The following is a 26581-nucleotide window of genomic DNA, read 5'->3' as shown; positions in this document are numbered from 1 at the left end:
ACCCGGGTCTCCTAACTGCGAGGCAGCAGCGCTACCACTGCGCCACCGTGCCGCCCATCTCTGGAACACTGCCTGTTCAAACCCCGTTACTGCCAGAATGGATCCTACTCCGTTGGGCCCTTCAGCAAGGCCCTTAACCTGAAAATTGCTCCTAGGGTGCTGTACAATGCTTTGTAAGAATGGCTGACCCTGCACTCTGACCTCCAAATATCATCCAAAAAGGTCATTTCCATTCTGAGGTTAAAAAAGTATACCATATAAAAAAAATGGATTTTTAATGGGTTTTGATGTCAGGCTGTAGGATGAGAAAAGGGATTATGTCAAAGGGGTGTGATGATTTTCTATAGGCACTTTATGTACAAGTACCTGTAATGATGAATAATACAATATATATCGATTTTGACTTCATAACAGGTAGGACAAATCCCTGGTGATCTCCCACTACATGTTCCAAAAGGGGAACTTCACTTATGTGCAGTCAGTTTTTTGATGGCTAGTTTGGCAGTCATCTAAGTAAACAAAATTTACTGCATTCCTGAGAATTGTCTGCAATAGGACTCCTTATTTCTGCACAACACAAGCTTGGCATAAACGTCTGTTTGAAAGAGGAGGTGACATGCCATGGAGTGATGTAACACTCTCAAACTTGCTTAATCCATTTCAGGGTTGTTTGGTAAAATGTAAGTAAGCGTATAAAATTCACAACTAAATGGATTTTCAGATGCATCATCTAGTAGTGTAAAGACAGACAGAGGTCCAAATGCTAAAGGAAACCACTCCTGTATTTCACTCATTTGTTTGATTCTTTCAGGAATTTGCTCAAATTCTGAATTAGATAGAGATCAAAGTAGCATTGGATGCAATGCAAAAACCAACTTGCACATTACCACAATCGCTCACAATTAGAATCTCCATTTATGCGCTTCAGATGTGAGGCTATGCACTTGAAAATCCACGCAGATCTGTGGATTTAATGCAAATTTTCCCCGGAACTGAGAGGCTTCGGCATTAATCGCTGCACTATGCAGTCATCTATTTATATATTTTTTAACCAGCTTATTCAAACTGGGGGCTTGGTCGTTGGCAGAGTCTACTCCCATAGCATTAGATGTCACTCAGAAAGACACTTAATGCTGCCGTGACTTTCAGAGCACATGGAGTCTCTTAATTGTTTACATTTTTGGCTTCATTTTAATTTAGATTCTTGTCAAGAATGCAAAATTCTTTTCTTTTATTAACTAAAAGGAAATTAGCCACGAGTCACCAACAAACCCATTAAATTTTAATTAAGAAATTGTTTGTCTAATTTTTTTCTAATTGTTTTTAATTAAGAAATCATTTGGGTTGGTAAAGCGTGCACCATTTCCCGAAACAAGACTGCTCACCCCTAGCCTTAGGCGCTGATGCTTAACTCAACCCTGGAAATCAAGTTTTTCCAGTACTAAATCGCTAAACAATTAGATGTAAAATCATTTAAAGTCGCATTTAAAGTGTAAACTAATTTTTAAAAATGTAATTTATGTAATCGTTAGTCTATTTTAAAATTTTAAACTAAAATTATTTAAATTCATTACCTTTCTGAAGTTCTGTAACATCTATAACCACTGTCAAGTGCACAAGCATTCTGTGAGCTTTATGGGGGGACGAGGAAGGAATTTCCTTAAAATTTCCCACCCTTTCTGGGTCTCCATGGTATTTGGGACCATGGTGACAGGAGACAATTATCAATTCTGAGAAGTGATGACAAACTTTCTGGAATAGCTAACTTCAGTACTTCCGTTTCCCCTTTGTTGGGTATTTATGAACGCTCTGAAGACGCTTCAGTTTATTTGTTGTCCGCTGCCTCCTCACTCACTGGTATGACAAAACCCCAATTGATGTTCCAATCGACTTGTTTTGTGTCTAGTTATGAAAGATGTCAGGGTTTTTGGGGTTCCCCTCTATTTCTGGCCCGCTAGACCCCAAAAACCTTAATTTAAAGCCATTTTTGGACACATTTTGCGCAAAAAATTATAGCATAAACCAACAGGTGTTTTTAGCAAAAATGATCAGAAGGACTTGAAGTTGTGCATCAACCAACCCCAGGGGTTCACCTCCTAATGCGAAATGAGCGTTCAAAGTTAACTTTCACAAAACTTTGAAAAAATGGGGGTCAGTAATAGGGGCATGTTTTGTGCTCTTTTGAGGTTGCTTATCAGGAATATGTTCCTATTTTTGATTTTTACCGGTGGTCCAGGCGCTTTAATGTGTTTGATGTCAGGCTGTAAGACAAAAGAAGTGAGCATGTGAGGCATTGTTTTAGACTATTTCAAGGTCAGTGATTATGAATATGATGTCATTTTTGAATTTTGATCCTTTTCTACGGATTTAGACCTGTATGGATCCCTATCCGATGGTATCAAAATGACACATTTCTATTAAAATTGAGAATATTTAGACTTTAAACATTTAAACTGAAGCACACTTTTTAATATTTCATATATTTGATACAAGTCGTGATACCTTGTGAAGTAAATCATTAAATTTCTTGAGAACATCTAAAATTTTGACTTTTTTATTCTTTGTTCCTTTTCCGCTGATTTAGAAAGGACTAGCACATTTTTAACAACTAGTTGGTTCTTTCATGCTATTAATTTTGGTTTATCATATCTAACATTTCATTAATAATTTAATTAGCTGTTGATTCCAGTATAGGGTTGACAGGGCCTTTTATGGTAGCATCAAGCATCTGTCGTGATCTAACTTTGGATATGGTTCTGTATCGGCCTATCATAGCTTGTACCAGTTAAAACAATTAGGAAAGAAGCACATTACAATATTAGAAGATCAAAATATTGGTTTTATATAGACAACAAGGAAGTGCAGTTATATTTTTAAGAGATTATCTTACAGGTTACATAAAAACTTGTCTTAAAAACATTTCACGGTTCTTGTTTGTCATACTGCACATGTATCACAAGTGCAGTATAGCCTGCTGCCAAACCGCAAAAGGCATATGCTTTTATTTTTAAAACGAGTAATCTCATATCACAAAAGTCCCCAGTGCTCAATATTCATGCTGTTATGGTTCATGACTTGGAACCCATTGCAGAGACAGATGTAACAGATGTAATGGTCATAAAATCAAGCTGTGTATTCATTTCTGTATTATTTCAAGACTCCAGACTTTCTTTTTGATCTTGAGATTGAACATTTTTATGGAAATGAATCCAGTTCACTGAAGCTCTCTTTGTCTGATGGTGTAGTACAATACAACCCGGACCGTAGCTTGTAATCTGCTTAGCTTTACAGTAAACAACGTCTTACCATGTACGGTGAGCGTCGCCGAAGCTTCAGCCTTTCCCACCATGTTTTCAGCCACACAGGTATATGAACCAACATCTGCTGCTGTCACCCGTCGAATCTTCAAGGTGTGATCATCCCGAATCTCAAACCTGAAGCAAGTCATCCATAAATATCACAAATGTTACAAATCAGAAGAAAAATAAAACTTAAAATTGATTTGGGGTTTTAGAATACTGCAAGGGTAAGGCAATTTGCTTGAACTTGTCCCTTTCATTTTTTTCCTTAGTATCTGACCTTAGGAATCTTTTTTGAATTTCTACTTTTGGAGTTAGGATTTCTTTCTTTCTTTTTCTTTCTTTCTTTATTTTTGTTAAGTGCCTTTTCATTTGGATTTTTTAGTATCTTGCTGGTTTAAGATCATAAAGCCCTACAGGAGATGGTGACGGTGGCACAGAACATTACCAGCAACCTGCTACCTTTAATTCAGGACATATACAACACTTGCTGCCTTAGAAAGGCAAACAGGGTTATTAAAGACCTCGACTATCCTGAACAGTCCTATTTCTTTACTCCTAAACCTTCCGGCAAACGGTGCGGGACCATTGGCACTTGGAGATTAACAGAGAGTTACTATCCACAGGTTGTAAGGTTACTAAACAACCATTCATAATAAAAAATACTGCATACTGTATGTTCCTCCTTATATAACTGTTTGTAGACCTCTATGATAAAATTGAGGTGAGGCATAGTTCAAAGCAGGAATATGAAACCATTTCCAAAGCTTTGAATGTTTCCAGAAGCTCAATGGCCCCAATAATTATGAAATAGCCACCAGATAGAACCAGTCATCAGTGTAACAGAGTTTCAGAAATCCTCTGCTGAGATGGAAGAACATGTACGAAAGATCACCATATCAGCAGCAGGCCTTTATAATAGAGTGGCAAGATGGATGCCAATCTTATGTAAAAGGCATATGACAATTTAAAGGACTCTGACAGCAGCTAATAAAAGATTCTTTGGACTAAGACAAAAAAAAAAAAAACTGAACACTCTGGGCAGAACTCCAGGCACTGCTAACCTCCTGCCTAATACCATTCCTACAGTGAAACAACTGACTGGCACTCTTCAGAGCACCACCAAATTAAATTCTAAATTGTTATAACAAAGTAATAATACGCACCTTCCTTTTGGCATGTCACCGTCCTCCTTGCGCCATCGCACAGTGGGAATGGGGTCTCCTCTCGCTTCACACCTAAACTCCACACTTTCATCAACAAGAACTACCTGACTGCTGGGCCTTTTCACAAAATTTGGACGTTCTGCAATGTAAGAATGAGAAATTTGATTCATGCTATTAAAATCTCTGATATTATAAGCTTAGACAGTTTACACATTAAATGCATTAGATTTATTATTATTCAGTAATAAATCAATAAATAATGTAAACATTCCGGCACTGGCAAAAATTCTGAATATAAAGCCTAAATTGGGCTTGTTTTTGATTTTGTACATTTGCGCCACTGAAATTGCCTAATCCTTTACTTCAGGTTGCTATGGTTTGGTCAGGGTTCCTCTGTGGTGTTAGCTTGCTTTATCTTGTTCATTTTGCTGTCTTATGTCATTCATTTAGGATCATTTTGTTAATTTCTCCTCCTTTATATATATAATTGTTTTATCGTTAACTGTTTTCCTGCTTTTCAATCATTTCATCATTTTTTTTGGTTCCTTTTATATTATCATTGGTATTAGTTGTATTCCTTGATCTTTGTACTTTGAGCCTGGGGTGGGTCAGTCTCTCCTGAGGTGGTAGAAATTTCAGTATTATTGCCGAGGAATTGACTGCAGTTAAAGTTCATTTGGATCTATACTTGAATTTTTTAATTGAAACCACTTTGTCTAACTTCCTCATTTTTGGGATGCATTTTTTAAAGATTTGAAGTCAGAATTATGGACTGTGTTTTGTATTCCTTGAGGTTTCCTTTTAGAATCTATTTTTGCTTGTGTTATTCATCTGTCTTTGCTCTTCATTTAACTTCTTTTGACAATAAATCTGTAGCAAGTGTTATAGTCAGTTGGTTTTATACATTTTGTTATTGCTCCCAACATTATTTCAGACAATTTACAGGGTGGGCCTTGTTTGTGGCACATTACTATATGTGAGGGGGGAAACTTTTCAAGATGGGTGGTGACCATGGTGGCCATTTGGAAGTCGGCCATTTTGGATCCAACTTTTGTTTTTTCAATAGGAAGAGGGTCATGTGACACATCAAACTTATTGGGAATTTCACAAGAAAAACAATGGTGTGCTTGGTTTTAACGTAACTTTATTCTTTCATGAGTTATTTACAAGTTTCTCTTTGTTTACAGCCATTGACATGTCACAGAGGTTAACACGTGAGGAGCGGATAGAAATTGTGTTGATGTCTGGTGAACGCAGTAACCGGGTCATTGCAGCAGATTTCAATGCAAGACACCCTACGAGACCACCCATCTTCCATGCTACAGTTAGCAAACTGCTTGCTAAGTTTCGTGAAACTGGTTCAGTGTTGGATTTGCCAAAATGTGGACACATGAAAACTGTCACTAATGAAGAAACATCAGTGGCTGTCCTAGCTTCATTCAGCAAGAGCCCCCAGTGTAGCACTCGCCGCATGTCACTGGAGAGTGGCATTAGTCGAACATCCCTTTGGCGGATATTAGCTACTCACAAATGGCACCCTTACAAACTCCAGCTACTGCAGCATCTCAACGAGGATGACCCAGGTCGGCGCACTGAATTTGCAGAATGGGCAAAACAAAAATTGGAACAGGACCCTCAGTTTACGCAGAAGATTTTGTTCAGTGATGAGGCAAACTTTTATGTAAATGGTGAAGTTAACAAACAAAACCACCGCTATTGGTCTGACACTAACCCACATTGGATAGATCCCTCCAAGACTGTTGGAACAAAAAATTGATGGTATGGTGTGGTATATGGGGTACAAAGATAGTGGGGCCATTCTTCATCAATGGAAACCTCAAGGCCACTGGATATGCGAAATTGCTACATGATGATGTGTTTCCCTCTTTATGCACTGAAGCTGGCACGTTCCCGGAGTTTTTCCAGCAAGATGGTGCACCACCACATTATGGGTGTCAGGTCCGAGCATTCCTAGATGAACAGTTTCCTGGAAAGTGGATTGGTCGTCGTGGGCCAGTTGAATGCCCCCCAAGGTCTCCCGATCTGACCCCCTTAGACTTTTATCTTTGGGGTCATCTGAAGGCAATTGTCTATGCTGTGAAGATACGAGATGTGCAGCACCTGAAACTACGGATACTGGAAGCCTGTGCTAGCATTTCTCCTGCGGTGTTGCTATCAGTGTGTGAAGAGTGGGAGAAGAGGGTTGCATTGACAATCCAACACAATGGGCAACACATTGAACACATTTTATAAGTGGTCAGAAACTTGTAAATAACTCATGAAAGAATAAGGTTACGTTAAAACCAAGCACACCATTGTTTTTCTTGTGAAATTCCCAATAAGTTTGATGTGTCACATGACCCTCTTCCTATTGAAAAAACAAAAGTTGGATCCAAAATGGCCGACTTCCAAATGGCCACCATGGTCACCACCCATCTTGAAAAGTTTCCCCCCTCACATATACTAATGTGCCACAAACAGGAAGTTAATATCACCAACCATTCCCATTTTATTAAGGTGTATCCATATAAATGGCCCACCCTGTACTGTATATGTCTACTTAAGGGTTTTGGATTATCCATATAATGTAGGTCTTTGAATTTAGAGTTAATTGGCAACATTTAATATTTTTTGTGACTTGCTGAAATGCCATCTTTGTTTTCTTTGAGTACTAATCCTGTCATCATATTGCAAGTCTTGGTTTCCAGGGGTGTGGACACAAAGGTCACAACGCTGGGCATCAATTATGAGAAGGGGTTAAGAGGGCACCTTCATCAGTTATTCCCTATTCGTGTTTGTGTATAACTGTCCTCTACAATTCTTTAAAAGTCTTTAATTTATTGAATTGCTTTGGTTCATGATGTCTGATTTTTGGCTCTGAGGAAAGATTTGTTTGCCCTGTAGTTCTCACCTCAGTTTGTTTCTTTGTTGTGATCAACTTCTATCTACCAGTCCTTTTCACTTCTTCTTACTGTCTCTCACGAGTTAGTATAGTGAGTAGAAGTCACAATAATGGTGGAAATGTTTTGTGCTCTACAAAACCGGGACAAGACTTTCTCTGCTTTGCCCACTCTAGATACAGCCAGACCCCAAATACTACATGCCAGCTTTAGCTTAGCAGGCCCCCAAAATGAGGAGCTGGCCCTTAAAAGTTCAAAAATAGCAAAAAAAGTCAGAAGAAATAACAGAAATGTCCAACAAGGGAGAGAAACTATAAAAACTCTGGCTTGTATTCCAAAAGGCAATGAGGATCTTTACAAATAAAGTATTTATTTACAGACAAAAACAAAATAACAAAAATAATCAAAACAGCTGAGGAGAGTTGTCTAAAAGACAATCCAAGCTTACAAGTCCCAAAACTGTTATCCAAAAGCAAACCCAATAACAGAATAAAAAAAATGTCCATGAACCAGTGCTTGTAATTATCAAGCGTCTCAGAATTAATCCAAGGAATTGCACTAAAAGTCTGACTAAGATAAGAATTTGTCCTACCTCAGAGTAGGACATGAGAAGTCCACACCCACTCCCAGCTAGGAGTAAAAATTCACAAATTGAGAATGAATCATATCATGATTTCACCAAGGTAAATTATAGTTTACTTGGAGATCATGAGGACATCTTATAGTTTTTGTGAATGATGTGGCTTCACCTCAACATTCAATAATAATAAATAATAATACTTAAAGTAGTAGGAGGGAAAGAAAAACATTATATGGAAAACATACTAAGGTAGGATACTGGGCAAATCTTCTTGTAATTGTTTTCACTTCATGTAACATTCAAGATTATTTATGAATATTATTCAATCTCTATCAGATCAATATCTTTTTATAAGTTCAGTGTTGTCCAGTGTTTCCAAAATATTCTGCTTTTCCAGGGATGTGCATTCCAATCTCTGACTGAAAACCATCAACTAGGGTGCTCCTAGTGAGCTAGGATAGCTCCTGAGCTCTCCTAAATCTTGGTGAAGTTAGGAGTGGGTTCCTAAATAAGGAAAATGAATAAAACGCATTAACTCCTACTCCTAAAAGTAGGACCACATTTCAATTACTCAATGCTTGACAGATACGGGCACAAAAATCAGACAAGGAAAAAGAACCTGCCGAGGCCTAACTCACTGAACAACTACTGAATCTCTTCTGCTCACAGCACATAATAGGCAGAGGGTGGATCCAGTCTCAGTGACATCAGGGTGGGCCTGCTTCCTATGGCTACACAATCAAAGCACATGGAACTTTAGTAAATTTAAAGAGAAGGTACATAGATGTTTCCGCATACAATAACAACTACAATATAAATTGCACGTAAATTCAAACTGACACCTAACAAAATATTTACATTAAATAACCATTGTTATTTGAGCCAGGGGTTTTACAGTTTCCTTACGCCCTTTCTAATTTTTTTGTGATTTAGAAGCTTTTACCCCTTTCTTTTGGGCCTGTGCAAGTCTCCTTTTAGATTTTGGGGTAAGCTAGATTTTGCATAGTAGGCATCTGCACATCTACTTCTAGAGTAATGCCTAATTTTGAGTTTAATAAGTGAGATAAATCACAGCTTACCATAAGGCATACAACGACAATGGAAACAAGATATGAAAGGACATGGTGAAAACTGGGTAATGATACACAGGATTTGGAAACACTGATCTACTCCAGACTAATGCAAAACACAGCGGTGTCTTCACCGCTATTAATTGGACACATCTTGCACAACTCACTTAGTAGAAGAAATGTTTATACCTCTTTTCTGAGTTTAAACCCGTAATTAGAGCATAACACAAATCAGTATACAATCTACATGAAAGAGTATTTACTGCTCGTGCTAGAGATGAACAATCAATGAAAATTAGGAATGCTGTTGGTCACTCATTAAAAGTCAATGTTCTGCATAAATAAACAGGACTTTGGCGCTGGTCCACTCATCCCATACTGAACGGCTGTGAATTAAGGTTGGCACATACTACTGATTAATCACAAAACACTCACGCAGCCTGGGGGAGAATTTACTATTTGAAATCAACCTTAACAGCATGCCTTCAGAATAGAGAAAGAACCAGAATCTCCAAACAGCTCTTACAAGGACTTCATCATCAAAGATTTAAAATAATCTATTTGTAGAAAATAAAAGGTGTTACGTTGCTAGCAGCCTAATCATACTTTACCCTTCACAAGTTGAACTCCCATGTGTGGCCTCATTCTGTGTGAACATCTCTTAGATGCTTGCTTGTCATTGAGTATCAAGTCAATGGTTCTCAAATTTGAGAAATAAAGTGGATTCCAAAAGTTTTCAGACCTCTTCACCATTTTCACATTTTGTTATGTTACAGCCTTGTGCTGAAATTGTGTACATTCATTTTTCCCACATTAAGCAATAATCAACACGCCAGAATGACAAACTGAAAACAGTATTTTAGGAATTGGCGCTCCGGTTTCCTCCCACAATCCAAAGACATGCAGGTTAGGTGGATTGGCGATTCTAAATTGGCCCTAGTGTGTGCTTGGTGTGTGGGTGTGTTTGTGTGTGTCCTGCGGTGGGTTGGCACCCTGCCCAGGATTGGTTCCTGCCTTGTGCCCTGTGTTGGCTGGGATTGGCTCCAGCAGACCCCCGTGACCCTGTATTCGGATTCAGCAGGTTGGAAAATGGATGGATGGATTTTAGGAATTTTTGCAAATTTATTAGAAGTAAAAAACTGAAATATTATATTGAAACAAGTATTAGGACCTTTGCTGTGACACTTGAAATTTGACTCAGGTGGACCTCATTCTATTCAACATCTTTGAGATGTTTCTACACCCTGTTTGGAGTCCACCTGTGGTTATTTCAGTTCATTGCACATGATTAGGAAAAGCACACACACCTGTCTATGGAAAGTTCCCCTGTCGAGCAAAAACCAAGCCCTGAGGTCGAAGGAATTGCCTACAGAGCTTAGACACAGGATTGTATCGAGGCACAGATCTGAGGAAGGCTACAAAAACATTCCTGCAGCACTGGAGGTTCCCAACAGCACATTTGTCTCCATCTCTATATATATAAAATCCAACGTCTGTCTGCTTTTTACGAGAGAACTACTTAACGGATTTAGATCGGGTTCTTTTCTATAAATTGCTTAAACATTCCGGTTGATTTTATGACTTCTCTCATCACGCTAAGTATCATAGTTCGGTTGCGTTACCGATTTATTTACACGAATCCGAGAGACAAGCAGCAGGCTGAGGAGAAGGAGGGCGAGGCCCTTCTCACTCAGGCTCCAGCCTCAGGCCACACCTTACCTCTGCTTAGCTAGCAAACAAGAGAACTGCTTAACGGATTTAGATCAGGTTTTTTTTTCCTATAATTTGCTTAAACATTCCGGTTGATTTTGCAACTTCTGTAGAAGTGCTAGGAATCATAGTTCGCTTGCGGGAGTGATAAATTCGCACTAATCCAAGACATATGCTGCGGGCTGAGGAGAAAGGGAAGTGCGACATCAGGAGTTGGCGGACAGGGCTCTCCTCACTGTCCTTTTTCACTACTATGTGAGGGGAGCTGCAAGGGATGGCTAGTAATTCATAAATGGATGAAGTTTGGAACAATCACAAGTCCTTCTAGAGCTAACCACCCTGAGTAATCATGAGAGAAGGGTCTAGGTAAGAGAGGTGACCAAGAACCCGACAGTCACTCTGGCTGATTTCTAAAGAACCTGTGTGGAAAATGGAGAAACTTTGAGAAGGAAAACCATCACTGCAACACTTTACCGATTTGGGATTTGTGAAAGGAGCCAAAAGACATATGAAAGCCAGCTTGGACTTTGCTAAAAGAAAGGTAAAGGGCCTTTAGAATGTGAGAAGCAAGATTCTCTGGTCTGAAACCAAGATTAGTGCCATGTTTGGAGAAAGCCAGATAACACTTATCATCTGTGCAATGCCATTCCAACTGTGAAGCATGTTGGTGGCAGCATCATGCTGTGGGGTTCTTTTCCACATGGCAGGGACAGAGATACTAGACAAGGTTAACAAAAAGCTAAATGGAGAAAAGTACAGAGATATCCTTAACAAGAACATGCCCCAGACCACTCTGGAACTAAGACTGGACCGAAGGTTCACCTTCTACCAGGGCAACGACCCTAAGAACAAAGCAATGATGGGAATGATTTTGGGACTTCTCTGGGAATGTCCTTGCATGGTTCAGCCATGGGCTGGACTTAAATCCAATCAAACATTTCTGGAGAGAACTGATAACAGCAGTCCACTGATGGTGTCTATCCAATCTGACAGAGCTTGAGACGATCTGCAGAGAAACATGGCTGAAAAACCCCAAATTGAAGTATGTGAAGCTGGGCACATCCAGACTTCATGCTGGAATCACTGCCAAAGGGACTTCAACAAAGTGCTGAGTAAAGGGTCTGAATACTTGTTATTACTTTGTTATTTTTAATAAATTTGCTATTCATTCTGAGATTTTGAGGATTTCTTGAAATAGGGAAAACTTAATTTAAATGAAGTTTAGCACAAGGATGAAACATAATAGGGGCGGCACGGTGGAGCAGTGGGTAGTGCTGCTGCCTCGCAGTTAGGAGACCCGGGTTTGCTTCCCTGGTCCTCCCTGCGTGGAGTTTGCATGTTGCGTGTCTGCGTGGGTTGCCTCTGGGTGCTCTGGTTTCCTCCCACAGTCCAAAGACATGCAGATTAGGTGCATTGGCGATCCTAAATTGTCTCTAGTGTGTGCTTGGTGTGTGGGTGTGTACACGCCATGTGGTGGGCTGGCGCCCTGCCCAGGGTTTGTTTCCTGCCTTGCGCCCTGTGTTGGCTGGGATTGGTTCCAGCAGACCCCCGTGACCCTGTAGTTAGGATATAATGGGTTAGATAATGGATGAATGGATGAACCATAATAATCAGCGGAGTGGTGGCTCTGAGGCTAGGGATCTGCACTGGCAATCGGAAGGTTGCCGATATGAATCCTGTAAATGCCAAAAGGGGCTCTGCTCTGTTGGGCCCTTGAGCAAGGCCCTTAACCTTTAATTGCTGAGCGCTTTGAGTAGTAAGAAAAAGCGTTATATAAATAAAAAAAAAAGAATTAAAACGTGAGAAATGTGAAAGGGTCTGAATACTTTCAGAATCCAGTATGTGCAAGTTTTCATCAGGCTGTACAGTTGTATGTGAAGATTAACTGAGAGCGTCAAATTCACCTGCTTCTGTCTGGATAAACTTAGACTTCAAATATTACTATAATGGAAAAACAACAGGTTAAAAACAGATATCGAAATTAAACTGAGATCAAGGCTGGATAGATTATTGAATGTATACATGCAAGGAACAGATATCCATGAGTCAATATGTCATCTAGGTCCCTGTAACCCTGTAATGGAAAAAGGGGATTCAAAACAAAAGGACAGATGATTCATCAGTTCAGAACTGTGCAATGCACAGTGTGTGTCATTAAAGACCCATACATCCATAACCTTAATGGTTACAGCCAAGGCACGTTCGTGTACCAGCCTTCACTCACTTAACTTCGGAGAGGATAGGGCTGCACACTTACAAAATGTAATGTACAAAATTATAAAAAAAAAACTAAATTCAAATTTGAGCCGTGGGTGGCCAGTCCCTGTTTTACCAGATTTGGTGCATGGTAGCAACCAGCCACTGCACGGGGCAGTAGTCCACATCAGACCCCACTTATACATAAATACGTGAGGCCAATTTTGACTTGTCATTGATCCTATACCAACACATCTTTGAAATGTCGGGAGAAAAACTGGAGTACTCAAAAGAAAAAAATGTATGGAGAACGTACAAAGTCCACACAGACTTGGGACCCAACTAGGATTTAAAACAAGAAACAAAGTTAAACTAAATATTTTGAATGCATTACCTTGCCTAAAAATAACAGAAGTGTTATGATGAACTACATGTTTGTGGCCAATTAATGTAACAGTTATGTTCGCAAATTTGCTATGTTAAGTTCAGTGCCAAGTAACCATAAATATTGTACTTGGCATGTACCTTCAGCCTGTTTTCTGGAAGCCCCTCATATTTTCCTCTGTCATATCAGGATCAATTCATGTAGGGTACTTACACACGCATGTCTCTCTTGGAATACTTTGCCTTGTAAGTATTTCACTCAATAGCAGCGCACAGTTTATTTGCCTATTATGACCCCAATTCCATAACAGTTGGAACAGTATGGAAAATGTCAATGAAAACAAAACTAAAGGATATGCAAATTTACTTTGACTTGTACTCAAACAAAAACAGTATAAAGACAAGGTATTTCATGTCTGACCTAATCAACTGCACTGCCAGCAGGCATAGCACATGCACTTTAGAACAGGTCATCCACCTGAAGCCAAGCGTGTTTGGGGCCAGCCAAAACTTGAATGGGAGAGCAACCAGGAAAAAGCTTGGGTTGCTGCTGAAAGAAGATGTTGGCGAAAACCAACCTACCCCATGGTCTAAATGTGGATCCCAATCCCAAGGCGGTGTCCTTCGGAGAAGATGAATCCAAGGTCTTGACTCTCTGTGGTCATAAAAGATCCCTGGGCAGCCTTTGTAAAGAGTAAGGTGTGTAACTCGGTGTCCTGGATAAATTCCCACTTTGGCCTTGTCATTCTGGCCCCCTAATCATCCTCTGTCTCTAATTGGCTAAAATACCTCTCTCACCACTTCACCACTTAACAGCTAATGTGAGGTGAGTGTTCTGGTACAAAATGGCTGCCATCGCACCATCCAGGTGGATGCTGTACATTTGTGGTGGTTGAAATGGCTCTCCAAGCACTATGTAAAATGCTTAGAGAAGTGAGAAAAGCAGCGTTAGACATCCCTGAAAAATATTGAGACGGGGTAGTTTAGGACTAATAACAATGTGACAAGTTAAAGTTACAAGGGATGTGAAATAGTTGAAGCAATCGCATCTGGTATCTAAGGAGCCTCCAAAAGACTTAGGTCCTTAGGTCAAGCCTTGACAATTTGACAACAGAGGGGTCAGCAAATAATCCAGCACGTTCAGAACAACATTCCTCAAAGACAATTTGGTAGAATTTTGTGCAATTCACTCCCTACAGTATTGCATATAATTAAAAGATTCAAGGAATCTGGTCACATCTCTTGTCTCTTGACTAAACTTATGCTCACCGTTTACAAATGGAACGCCTCTTTCCTAAGCTGTTGACACCCCTTGCCCCACATTTTGATGCTGATTGGTCATTTGATTACTTGTAGTTCTGGCACGATTAAAGCGGGTTCTCGAATCGAAATGTAATACACCGAGAGCTGGTGCTAAGTGAAATGCAATACGTCTGCTTTGCTCACACGATCTATCAACATGAATTAAAATGCAACACACTTTTGTATTGCATTTTATACTGATTACGTGCCATAGTGAAAAGCAATTGCTCATTTTGCTGATATGTCTTTAATTATAACACGATAAAACTGTGCCAAAAGCAAATGTTCCTCCTGCATATGTATCACAGTTCAATGTAGTTAATGCATTGGATTGCATTTAATATTGGCATGAGTAATTTTCCATTCCATTGAGTCCATCGAGCTTTTTTGTTTCGCTAATAGCTAAGCTGCCTCAATATCTCATCCAGATTGTTCTTAAATGCTTTGTAAGGTTTCTGTTTCAACAACATGGCTTGATAGTTTGTTCCAGATTCCCACTTGTGTGTATATTGTCAAAAAAAAACAAACAAAAAAAACAATTAAATACACAACCACATAAAACAATGTATTTTTGTAGTGTTTTCTATATAGTAAATGGTGAATACAAATTATTCCATTTTTGTTTTTATTAGCATTTTCCATACACTCCAAACTTTTTGGAATTGGAGTCGGAAATCGTGGTGTAACATGACATAATGATTTGAGGGTTGCACGAATTAAAGGGTAATAATGTGGTTTTAGATGTTAACAATAAAAAAACCAAAATGTGCCAACATAAATCAGAGCAGGAAGAAAGGCAGAAAAATATTGTCTCATTTTGCATTAACATATCTAAATCATAGTGAAATGTTACACATGGGAAGACAGTCTACTGTCTACTGAAATTTGCCTTTATAGATTGATAGTAATTGTGCAAAAAAGTCCAAAAAATTGACAATTGTAAAAAAAAGTATGCATAGCTGCGTCTATGTTTGTTTCCTTATTGTAGGATTGAAAATGACATCGAATTATTCAAAATTGTGCCTATTTTATTACAAATGCAAACTTTCAAAGGAAAATTATCACACAAATATCCCCAACTGAAGTGTATCGAATTTGCTGTTGATTTTCAAAATGAATAATAAATGTGACACATCAAACCTATCATTAAAAGCTGCATTTCACAACTTGAATGATTTGAAATTCAAAATAAAATATGCTGTGTGCTAAAGTGGCTACCACCACAACCTCACACACCCAGGAGACTCCTGGCCTGCTTACTGTCCGTATGAAGTTTAAATGCCCGTCTTGTATTTTCACTTTTTATTCATATTCCAAAAATGTACAGAAACTAATGGACGACTCTGAAAAAATTAAATAATGACAGATATTGAGTTCCATGACCCTGAAGTGGACAGATTGGCTATTAAACAGAAAACATAACCTGATTGACAATACATATATTGTGCACTAATGTTAAAACTGTCACAAGTGTGGACATATCGCTAACATTATGGGGGGCTGATAGCAAGGGAAGAGCAGGGAAGGATCTCGAGATTACACCAAAGTCTATTTGTACTCTTCCCCAACAACCAAGAGAACGTTAACATGTAAAAAAATCTAAAAGTTCCCTTTAACTTGCCTGAAGTTCCATCCCTTCTGATCTTGTAAAACCAAAATGTTGTCTCGGACCAGTGAATGCCTGAAGTGCACTAATGTAGGAGAAATGCAAGTTCACCTATGCTTGTTATTTTGTTGTTGTCCATCTCTACTACCTTTCTGGCAATAAGGTGAAACTCCATGAGTCAAAGGGTACTAATGTGGTTGTGGATGTTAATAAAAAACAAAATGTGCCAACATACATTAGAGCAGGAAGAAAAGCAGTAAAATATTGCCTTGCTTTGTAACATATCTAAATCACATTGAAAAGTTAGAAGTGGAAATATGATCTTCGAAATTCATCTTCATAGCCTGATAGCAACTGGACAAAAAATATGTAAAAAGTCAAAAAAATGACAATTGTAAAAAAGCTATATGCCTGCGAATATAAATCAGCAGCATCTATAATCCCTACTGAAGACTCACGACTTCAGTTTAGCATATACTGACTAGAGCTGCTGATCAACGGTACAGACTGCATTTCTTTTGTTAGTTGTTTTGTTACTAACCCTCATCTATTCTGTTTCTCTACTCGGTACTGAAATGTGGCACTTGTTGCCACTGCCCACCTGCCAAGTTGTTTTGCCTGCCTAAGGAAAAGTCATCTCTGATGAAGGATCGCAGGAATCATCGGGTAGAGGGGTTCTTTCATCGGACTGGCTGGCACAGCACTAACTCAGCTGTGGAATGGCTGCTTGATGGCTGAGGTCTCCAGGACTCTGAACAAATCCAAATCGTATTGTGTAACATCATCTACTGTTGAATTCTGCTCTGTCCTTGTAATATTTCTATTGCACTGTTATATTGTATTGAGGATTACTTGTGTTCTGTTCTGTCTATTGTACTGTATTGTATTGACCCTCTTCTTTTTGACACCCACTGCACACCCAACCTACCTGGAAAGGGGTCTCTTTTTGAACTGCCTTTCCCAAGGTTTCTTCCATTTTTTCCCTTCAAGGGTTTTTTTGGGAGTTTTTCCTTGTCTTCTTAGAGAGTCAAGGCTGTGGGGCTGTCAAGAGGCAGGGCCTGTTAAACCCCATTGCGGCACACCTTGTGTGATTTTGGGATATACAAAAGTAAATTGTATTGTATTGTATTATATATTCATTTTCTTATTGCATAATGAAAAAAGCATAGAGACTGTCAAAATGCCTATTTTAGTACAAATATCGTCTTTGACAGGAAAATTATCACAAAAATAACCTGAAGTGGATTAAGTAAACACTACAAAAAAGACTGGTTATAAAACAGAAAACGTAAACTGATCGACGATACATGCATTGTGCACTAATATTAAAACCGTCCCAAGTGTGGACATATCGCTAACATTACGGGGTCTGATATCAAGGGAAAAGCAGGGAAGGTTACAACACAGTCTATTTGTACTCTTTCCCTACAATCAAGAGAACATTAACATGAAAAAAAATCAACGAGTCCACCTGAAGTTCCATCCCTTCTGATCTTAAAAACCAAAATGTCGTTTTGTCGGGCCAGTGAATGCCTGAAGTGTACTAATGTAGGTGAAATACAAGCTCACCTATACTTGTTATGTTGTTGTTTTCTACTTCTACTACCTTTATGGCAATAAGGTGAAACTCCATGCTGGATCCCCAACCCTTTCTGACATTTTGGGTTCTTTCCAAATCTTAAACTTCTTGTCTTCTGACTGCAGTTCCAAAGTTGTAACTCACCACATGTTTTTGTTCCTTTTTATTTGAACCCCAGCAATAGGGCAAAGTGTCTGGTTTAGGTTTAGGTTAGAATTTTTACAAGCTTCTAATTGTAGTGTATGGGGCGGGATTCATGGACATGCAGTTTTAGAAAAGTTAATTACAGATGCCAGGCTTTTGATTGACTTTGAAAAGTACAGTACGGCTAAATTTAGGCTGTGGTGCTGAAAGAAAAAAAAATCTGATTCAAAAGGCATTGAAGACAGGCAAGTTTTTCCTACCTCCTCCAATTAAAATATGTCTATGGAACTGGGAAAATAGCTGCAAAACACATGGAAATTATGCTGACATGCACAATATGTATGGTGGGGAGACGGTTAAGTTTCACGTCAAAGACAGAAAAGACAAGTAAACATGAGAACTTGCTGAGGTGTGGTACGCACTCCTTTTTCCTAAATTTGAGAAGCTCTTCTGCCTTGGAGGTTTTTATTAACAACATGTGCACAGCAACTGCGTTCAAATTGTCTTCATGCTGATTATGGCGGTCTCAAGCGTGAATTGAAAGGTGATTTGGAAGCACAACAAAACGTTTAGTACTGATTGCTGCTTTGTTTGGGTATATCTCTTGAATGATTACATTTGAAAATGTGCCATTACACCTGATAAAGGTCTACATTTGAATATTTGGTGGGCATATTTCTTGCACATATTCTGACAATGTGTATCCGCATAATTGCTGAAGACTGCGTTCAAAACAAAAGGATCATGGCACTGTTATGGGTCCTCCCAAATAAAAAAAATATTGCAATTGTTAGGATAAGAGCAGGTACGTGGAACCTGTGCACAAGTGAGGCTTCTTGGAGATACTCTTGTGCATACTAATCTGTATTTTATTACATCTAACTGGCAAAATAGTCTTACAATGTCTTACTCACCAAAGATGTTATCTGTAGGGGTGACATGCCAACTTCACCCTGGGAGAGTAAATCTAAATCCTGAACCGATCACTTTCGCTGTGGAGTTTGAAAGTTTCCCCTCTTGTCTGCTAGAGCTCCCATATTCAATAGATGTGCAGGTTATTATTAACTAGCTGTGTAAGCCCGTGCTATAAAAAGCCCTGGGTCCTAGAAACTATTGAAATCGTCAAAAAAGAAATTGAAATGTAGGGACGTCAGATAATTGAAAGGAACTACTCTGGGTGTCTCTCTCCTAGGAGCATTCGTTTTGCCAATGTGCTTACATCGCTTGTGCATTAGTGGCAGGTGGAAGAGTAAAAGGGATACCGTTTTGCTGATGTTAGTAGCTAAGTGACTTTGTCTTTCTTCTGAGGTTTCATTTTGCAGACATGCTGGCCTCACTTGTGTTATTAGCAGCTAAGCAAGTTTTCTGTTTCCTCGGAGGTGGAGCCCTTATCCCAACTTCACCTCTCACTTGCGGGCTGGACAGACATACACACTTAGACATTTATATATAAGATAAAAATAATAATAATATTAATACATCCATCCATCCATTATCCAACCCGCTACAGTAATTCCTCCTCGACCGCAGGCGTTGCGTTCCAGAACCCCCCGCGATAGATGAAAATCCGCGAAGTAGAAACCATATGTTTGTATGGTTATTTTTATATATTTTAAGCCCTTATAAACTCTCCCACACTGTTAACATTATTAGAACCCTCTAGACATGAAAGATACATCCTTTAGTTCTTAGTCTAAACTGTGCTCCATGACAAGACAGAGGTGACAGTTCTTTCTCACAATTAAAAGAATGCAAACATATCTTCTCTTCAAAGAATGCGCGTCAGGAGCAGAGAATATCAGAGAGAGATAGAGAGAGTGCGAGAGAAAAGCAAACAATTAAAAAATCAATATGTGCTTTTGGGCTTTTAAGTATGCCGAAGCACAGTGAAAAAGCGGCATTTTTTAGAGGAGCGTCCGTATCCTCTGTGCAAACAGCCCCTCTGCTCACACCCCCTGCGTCAGGCGCAGAGAATGTCAGAGAGAGTTAGAGAGACAGAGAAATGCAAACAATCAAGCACCACGCGGAAAGCATATCGTATATCATTGAGGAGTTTTATTTAATACGTAATACATGATATGATTGGGTAGCTTCTAAGCCATCTGCCAATAGCGTCCCTTGTATGAAATCAACTGGGCAAACAAACTGAGGAAGCATGTACCATAAATTAAAAGACCCACTGTCAGCAGAAATCCGCGAACCAGCGAAAAATCTGTGATATATATTTAGATATGCTTACACTTAAAATCCGCAATGGAGTGAAGCTGCGAAAGTCGAAGCGCGATATAGCGAGGGATCACTATATATCCTAACTACTGGGTCATGGGGGTCTGATGGAGCCAATCCCAGCCAACACAGGGCGCAAGGCAAGAAACAAACCCCGGGAAGGGTGCCAGCCCACCACAGATAATGATAATACATTTTATGTATATAGTGCCTTTCCCATCTAACTAATGCCACTAAAAGGATCTCATATGAGTGAGTTGTCTTCTGATGGACTGGCATCCTGTACAGGTTTGGTTCCTTCCTACCGTGATACGATTCTTATTCTTGACAATCCTTAGTTTATCCTTAATTAAATTATGAGGGTTCTGGAATAGGAAGGATGTCTTCTGTTTACTAGAAAAGCATTAGGTATCCTTTCATGGTATGCACGATTACTTAGTGACTGGCTACACTAAATGATTTCATCTGAGATTAGATTAAAACTTTTATATTAAATAATAAGAGTAAATAATTACTTTGTCACAGACTTCTCTGCTCTTAATGTAGGGCAAAAATACAGACACAGTCCTTCTCAAATCAAAGACCATTTACTAAGAGGCTTACATGCAGATGTCTTAGGTTCATATGGCTCACAATCCTATCCAGGTGAAAGCACCATATAATATTGCAGTCTGGAGTATATGGTAAAGAACCTAAGCTTTAAGGTAGGTGTGAAAAGCAAAGCAATTTTCACGATGTTACACTTGGCGTAGTTGGCAGGATTTGCACTGTGGAGGGGTGGTTTGTGCTGTGCAGAAAGATAGGGGCTGTTTGATTTGTAATTTTAAACTGTGGAGCACAGGAGTAAATCAAGGAAGAATGTGTCTTTGTTCCAAACTTTATGGAGGGCACTGTATTTCCATTTATCCTATTTGTTTTGTTATTATTTATGGTGTTGTATTATTCTTTCAGTTCTTATTGTTATCACGTATTAATCAACAATCATTATGTTTGTGTAAAACTATTTTTTGTAATATTGTGTTTCATTTTTTGTCTATATAAAAATATTTTATACTTTTTTTTGCAATTATACATAATTTTTCATGTTATACATAATAATATACATATTAATTGGTCTTTTGCTATATCGTTTGTATTTCTTTATGTGCTACTTGTCCTACCACATATGCCAGTGTCTTATTATTTTTAGTTACCTCTTGTGTGTTATATAGTCTCTTCACTCATTATATTTTGTGGGATTGACTATATTTCTTTATAATTTAATATCTGTCTATCCTTTGCCTACCCTGTTCTATGTAGTGTTTTATGTTTGTGAATAAATAGAGTAGATAAATAGTACGCTGCAATAAATGAAATCTAAGTAAGTGAAAAGTATTTACAGTATATTGTGACATTAAATCTTATTTTTCTTATTCTAAGAATTATTGACATATCAACTACGTTGTATTTATGATTATTTAGCTTAATTTAAGATATCTTGTCGAGTAAATTTTGCTTACCCCATTGGCAGATAGATAGATAGATAGATAGAAGGCACTATTTAATAAATAGATAGATAGATAGATAGATAGATAGATAGATAGATAGATAGATAGATAGATAGATAGATAGATAGATAGATAGATAGATAGATAGATAGATAGATACTTTATTAATCCCAAGGAGAAATTTACATTTGCTATATAAAAGAAAAAAACTCTCATTTAAAGTTTTTTTTGTCTAGTTTTTACATATGCATTTTTTTTGCAGAGAAATATTAGTATGGAAGCAGAATAAAAATACCCGATTCCAGTGCTTTATGTACAGACTCTTATGGCTAGAATTGAATAATGTATCAAAAAAACAATTTGTTAATACCACAATGGTGGTGCCAAAAAAAAAATCATTATATATAAAGTTAATTTGGATGACAATAAAGTCCTACCTAAAACAGTGAGCTCCGCAATTTCACTTTCTCGTTCTCCAACCATGTTGGTGCCAACACAGACATATTTGCCAGCATCACTCTTTCGGGCATTTGTGATCATCAGTTTTCCTCCTCTGATCTGAAAGACAGAAACAAAAAATAAAATGTGCATGAATTTTCACTCATGCTAGTTCAATAAGCCCTTTGTTCCTATGCGTTCAAAGACACAATAAAGAGGATCGCGAACGTTTGAAGCTAGAGAAGCATCCATCACAGCACAGATGTTATTAGACTGCAGGTTCAGTTCACGTCGGTCGGAAATACCAAAAATTGAATGCAAAATCAAATCTGTCACTTGTCCGGTCATCATCAACATGACAGGGGCTGCAGCGCGTAATGCAATGGCAAAGTTCAGTTTGCAGTTTTATTTTTGAGCCTGAGACCTTTGAAATGAGGGGATTAGGGGGCATCTAAGGGTTATGAGAAATACAAAGGGTGTCAGCCACAGTTCATTAAAGTCACCTGGCCATGACAGGGTTAAAAGGTGACATGCTCCTTAACGTGGGTTACAACCTATATATGTGTAAACGTCAGTGAAATGTTTAAAATGTCACACTTTAGAAACTCCCTGGCAGATTTAAAGCCTCGCTTGTTTAAATACGGGCAGAATGACACCTGCAAACATCTGGGACTTGTTTGATAAATTTCTAGAAAATGCAAGGACTTTTATTTCCACACATTTTCCTTCCTTAATTTATGGTACCTTAAAACAATGAGATAAAGGGTCTATTATATTCAGGGTGGGACTCAGGCGATGCTAAACTGGCAGTAACACTTGTGACTGAAGAAGGATCAGAATGCTAAATTTGGTACAACATGGTGATAAAAGGCTCGTTTATCCCACTTTCAGACCTGCTTTATCTAATTCAGGTTCATATGGGGTTAAAAGTCTTTACAATTTGGAAGCATTATTTTTTGTACCCTGGGATCTGTAAATGAAATTCAAACAGATCCATTATCTGCTCACTGGTAAAAGCTTTCCCATTTTTCACATTTCGAAATGCACTTCACCACATGCATTTTCTTTATAAGACTCACTGCACAATTTGCTAGATGCCAGTATCTGCTCAGAATTTGTATTTGTACTTGGACTAGTGTGCCCGGCTGCCAAGGCAATGCTGGGAGTAACCACACAAAATGAAGAACGAAGGGCGGGTCAGGTCAGGGGGACTAAAAGACGACTGTCACGGGGCATATAAGGGGTGATATGTTTTGGTGGGATGTTTGTGCAACATGAGTGGCAGAGCAGCAGACTGCACTTTCGAATTTTCTTATAGAATTTGAATGTAGGGGAGGGGGGGCAAAGTGGGTACTGCAATTAGACAGTATATCAGAATTGTACCTAAAATAATTCTGTATTGTAATAAGTTGGGGTGCCAAAGTGGCACAGTGGGTAGTGCCACATTACACTGCATAGTGGAACAACAGAATAACCTTATTGAAAATGATACTGTATCAGAATAAGTGGGGGTGGCAAAGTGACATAGTGGGAAGTGCAATTTGACTGTATTTTAGAATAACATTGTATAAAATCATACTGTTTGGAAATAATTGGTGTTGCAAAGTTACACAGTAGGTAGTGAAATCACACTGCAGATTATATAAAATTATACTGTATAGAAATAAGTGGGGGTGGTAAAATGGCACAGTGGGCACTGCAATTAGATCACATAGTGAAATAATGGAATAACCTTATTTAAAATTATATTGTATCAGAATAAGTGAGGAGTGACAAGGTGGCATAGTGAGGACTGCAATTAAACTGCATTTTGAATTAGTATTATATAAAATTATACTGTATAGAAATAATTGGGATGGAAAAATTAAATAGTGGGTAGTGAAAATACACTGCAGATTATATACAATTATACTGTATAGAAATAAGCAGGGGTGGTAAAGTGGCACTTTGGGTAGTGCAATCAGATCATATACTGGAATAACAGAAGAACCTTATATAAAATGATATTGTATAGAAATAATTGGGGGTGTCAAAGTGGCACAGTGGGTAGTTCAATCTGACTGCATTTTCAAATAATATATACAATGATACTTCCATATGTTTAATCATGATCTGATTATTTGGGGTGCAGCGGATGTTTGCCGACTTGCCAACCAACCACAAGTGTTGCCTGGTAGGTGGCCACCCAAATATCAGATTGCGCTCAAACCAATGCAGGAAATACTCCAATCTTCACCCTGCCAAGTAACCAAACCAGCCGCCGTGGGGCAACATCTGAGGCTCTGCCTCGGGTGCTGACGCCTGAGGTACACCTGATGAGCCCCAAGTAGTGCGAAACATTTGTCATGCATTATTTGGCCGGTACTATATAACACAATTTACTGTATTGAAATAATTGAGGGTGCCAAAGTGGCGCAGTGGGTAGTGTACTTTGGAATAATATTACATAAAATTATACTGTATTAAAACAATTGGAGGAGAGAAAGTGGCACAGTTGGTAGTGATATCAGACCATATAATCCATAGAATTATATTGTATAGAAATAAATGGGGGGCTGTGATGTGGCACAGCATGTAGTGAAATAGCATTATTTATTATTATAAATCTATATGTCCATCTTCTAATTCTAGTATTGTATCAAAATCAGTGTGGTGCCAAAGTGGCACAGCAATTAGTGAAATAAGACTGCATTTTATATAAAATTATACTGTATAGAAATAAGTGAGGGTTGCCAAGGTGGTAGAAGGAAATTGTACAGTGGAGTAATAGAATAATCTTATTTAAAATTATACTGTGTAGAAACGAGTAGGGTGATAAAGTAGCACAGAGTGTAGTGAAATTAAAGCATATATTGGAATAACATTACAGAAAATTACCCATCTATTCATCCATCTTCCAAACTTGCTATTGTATTGAAAAAAGTGGCACAGCAAGTAATAAATCTGGCCGCATATTATATAAAATGATGCAGTGTAAAAATCAGCTGTGGTGGTATAGGTTCACCGACAAAAGCGCGATAGACATATGTGCCCCGACAATACCGCGACCGACAAATGAGCGCCGACAAAATCGCGAGAGAGGCCAAGAGAGTGGGACACCCTTGCTGCAATTCTTCCTACATATGCAGGGCATGATCTTAAGGACTATCTGCGTGCCGTGCTGATGGCATGCCACGTCTCATAATATTGACTTCTAAAATAAACATTATTATATATGCTTTAAACTAGTAATTCATATTTAATGAAACTTTTGCGATTTTGTCGGCACGATTTAATCGGCGCTATTTTGTTGGTGCGCATATGTCTATCGCCCAAATGTACGACGACTGTCACGGGGCATATAAGGGGTGATATGTTTTGATGGGATGTTTGTGCAACATGAGTGGCAGAGCAGCAGACTGCACTTTGGAATTTTCTTATAAAAGTTGAATGTAGGGGGGGGGCAAAGTGGGTACTGCAATTAGACAGTATATCAGAATTGTACCTAAAATAATTCTGTATTGTAATAAGTTGGGGTGCCAAAGTGGCACAGTGGGTAGTGCCACATTACACTGCATAGTGGAACAACAGAATAACCTTATTGAAAATGATACTGTATCAGAATAAGTGGGGGTGGCAAAGTGACATAGTGGGAAGTGCAATTTGACTGTATTTTAGAATAACATTGTATAAAATCATAAGGACTATCTGCGTGCCGTGCTAATGGCATGCCACGTCTCATAATATTGACTTCTAAAATAAACATTATTAGGCCCTATATATGCTTTAAGCTAGTAATTCATATTTAATGAAACTTTCGCGATTTTATCGGCGCTATTTTGTTGGCGCGCATATGTCTATCGCCCAAATGTCGGGTCACAGGGGTGGTACACTGGGTGGTAAAATTAGACTGTGTATTGAATGACATTTTCTTTGTTGGAATAAGTACAGGTGTTGCAGTAGTGCCATTTTAGTGTACTTTTTGATTATAAAATAGAACTACACTGCACTTGTACAGGGTGGCAAAGCTGGTAGTGCAAACAGATGTATATTAGAATAACCATCCATAAACTATATTGTATTAATAAAGAAGAGGGTGAGAAAATAGCATGGTGGGGAGCGTAATTTGAGTAATGCTACATTAAATTATACACTATTAAAAAATAAGGATGTAGCGTAAAGGGTAGTGACACTTTATTGCATATTATACAAAATTAAACTGATAGAAATAAGTGGGGTTAACAAAGTAGCACACTGAATAGCGCAATTAGACGATATAGTAGAATAACAAGCACTTTGTTGAAAAAAGGAGGGATGGCAAAGTGGCACAGCAGGTAGAACAATTTAAATGCACTTTGGAATTACAATAGAGAATAACATTGTGTTGAATTTAGGGTGGCAAACTCGGTAGAGCAATTAGACCGTATATTGGACTAACATAAATTATAATGTATTGAAAAAACTGGATTTGCCCAAAGTGACACAGTAGTTGTGTAGTTGGAATGTATTTTGGAA

General features: G+C 38.5%; 1 protein-coding gene across 7 annotated transcripts in view; it reads right to left on the bottom strand.

Moving 5' to 3' along the window:
* The window catches only part of robo1 (roundabout, axon guidance receptor, homolog 1 (Drosophila)), a 1363953-nt gene that overhangs the window by 160635 nt on the left and 1176737 nt on the right, over positions 1-26581 (bottom strand). For all 7 annotated transcript variants that reach the window (XM_039745862.1, XM_039745859.1, XM_039745860.1 and 4 more), the window contains 3 exons: positions 22087-22207; positions 4466-4604; positions 3307-3434 (listed from right to left, as the gene is read on the bottom strand). In XM_039745862.1, the coding sequence (XP_039601796.1) occupies positions 3307-3434; positions 4466-4604; positions 22087-22207 (388 nt within the window). The remainder of the gene's footprint in view (positions 1-3306; positions 3435-4465; positions 4605-22086; positions 22208-26581) is intronic.

The sequence above is a fragment of the Polypterus senegalus genome, chromosome 2 (assembly GCF_016835505.1).
Source record: "Polypterus senegalus isolate Bchr_013 chromosome 2, ASM1683550v1, whole genome shotgun sequence".
Classification (NCBI taxonomy): domain Eukaryota; kingdom Metazoa; phylum Chordata; class Cladistia; order Polypteriformes; family Polypteridae; genus Polypterus; species Polypterus senegalus.
This window is presented reverse-complemented; position numbering and strand designations above follow the sequence as displayed.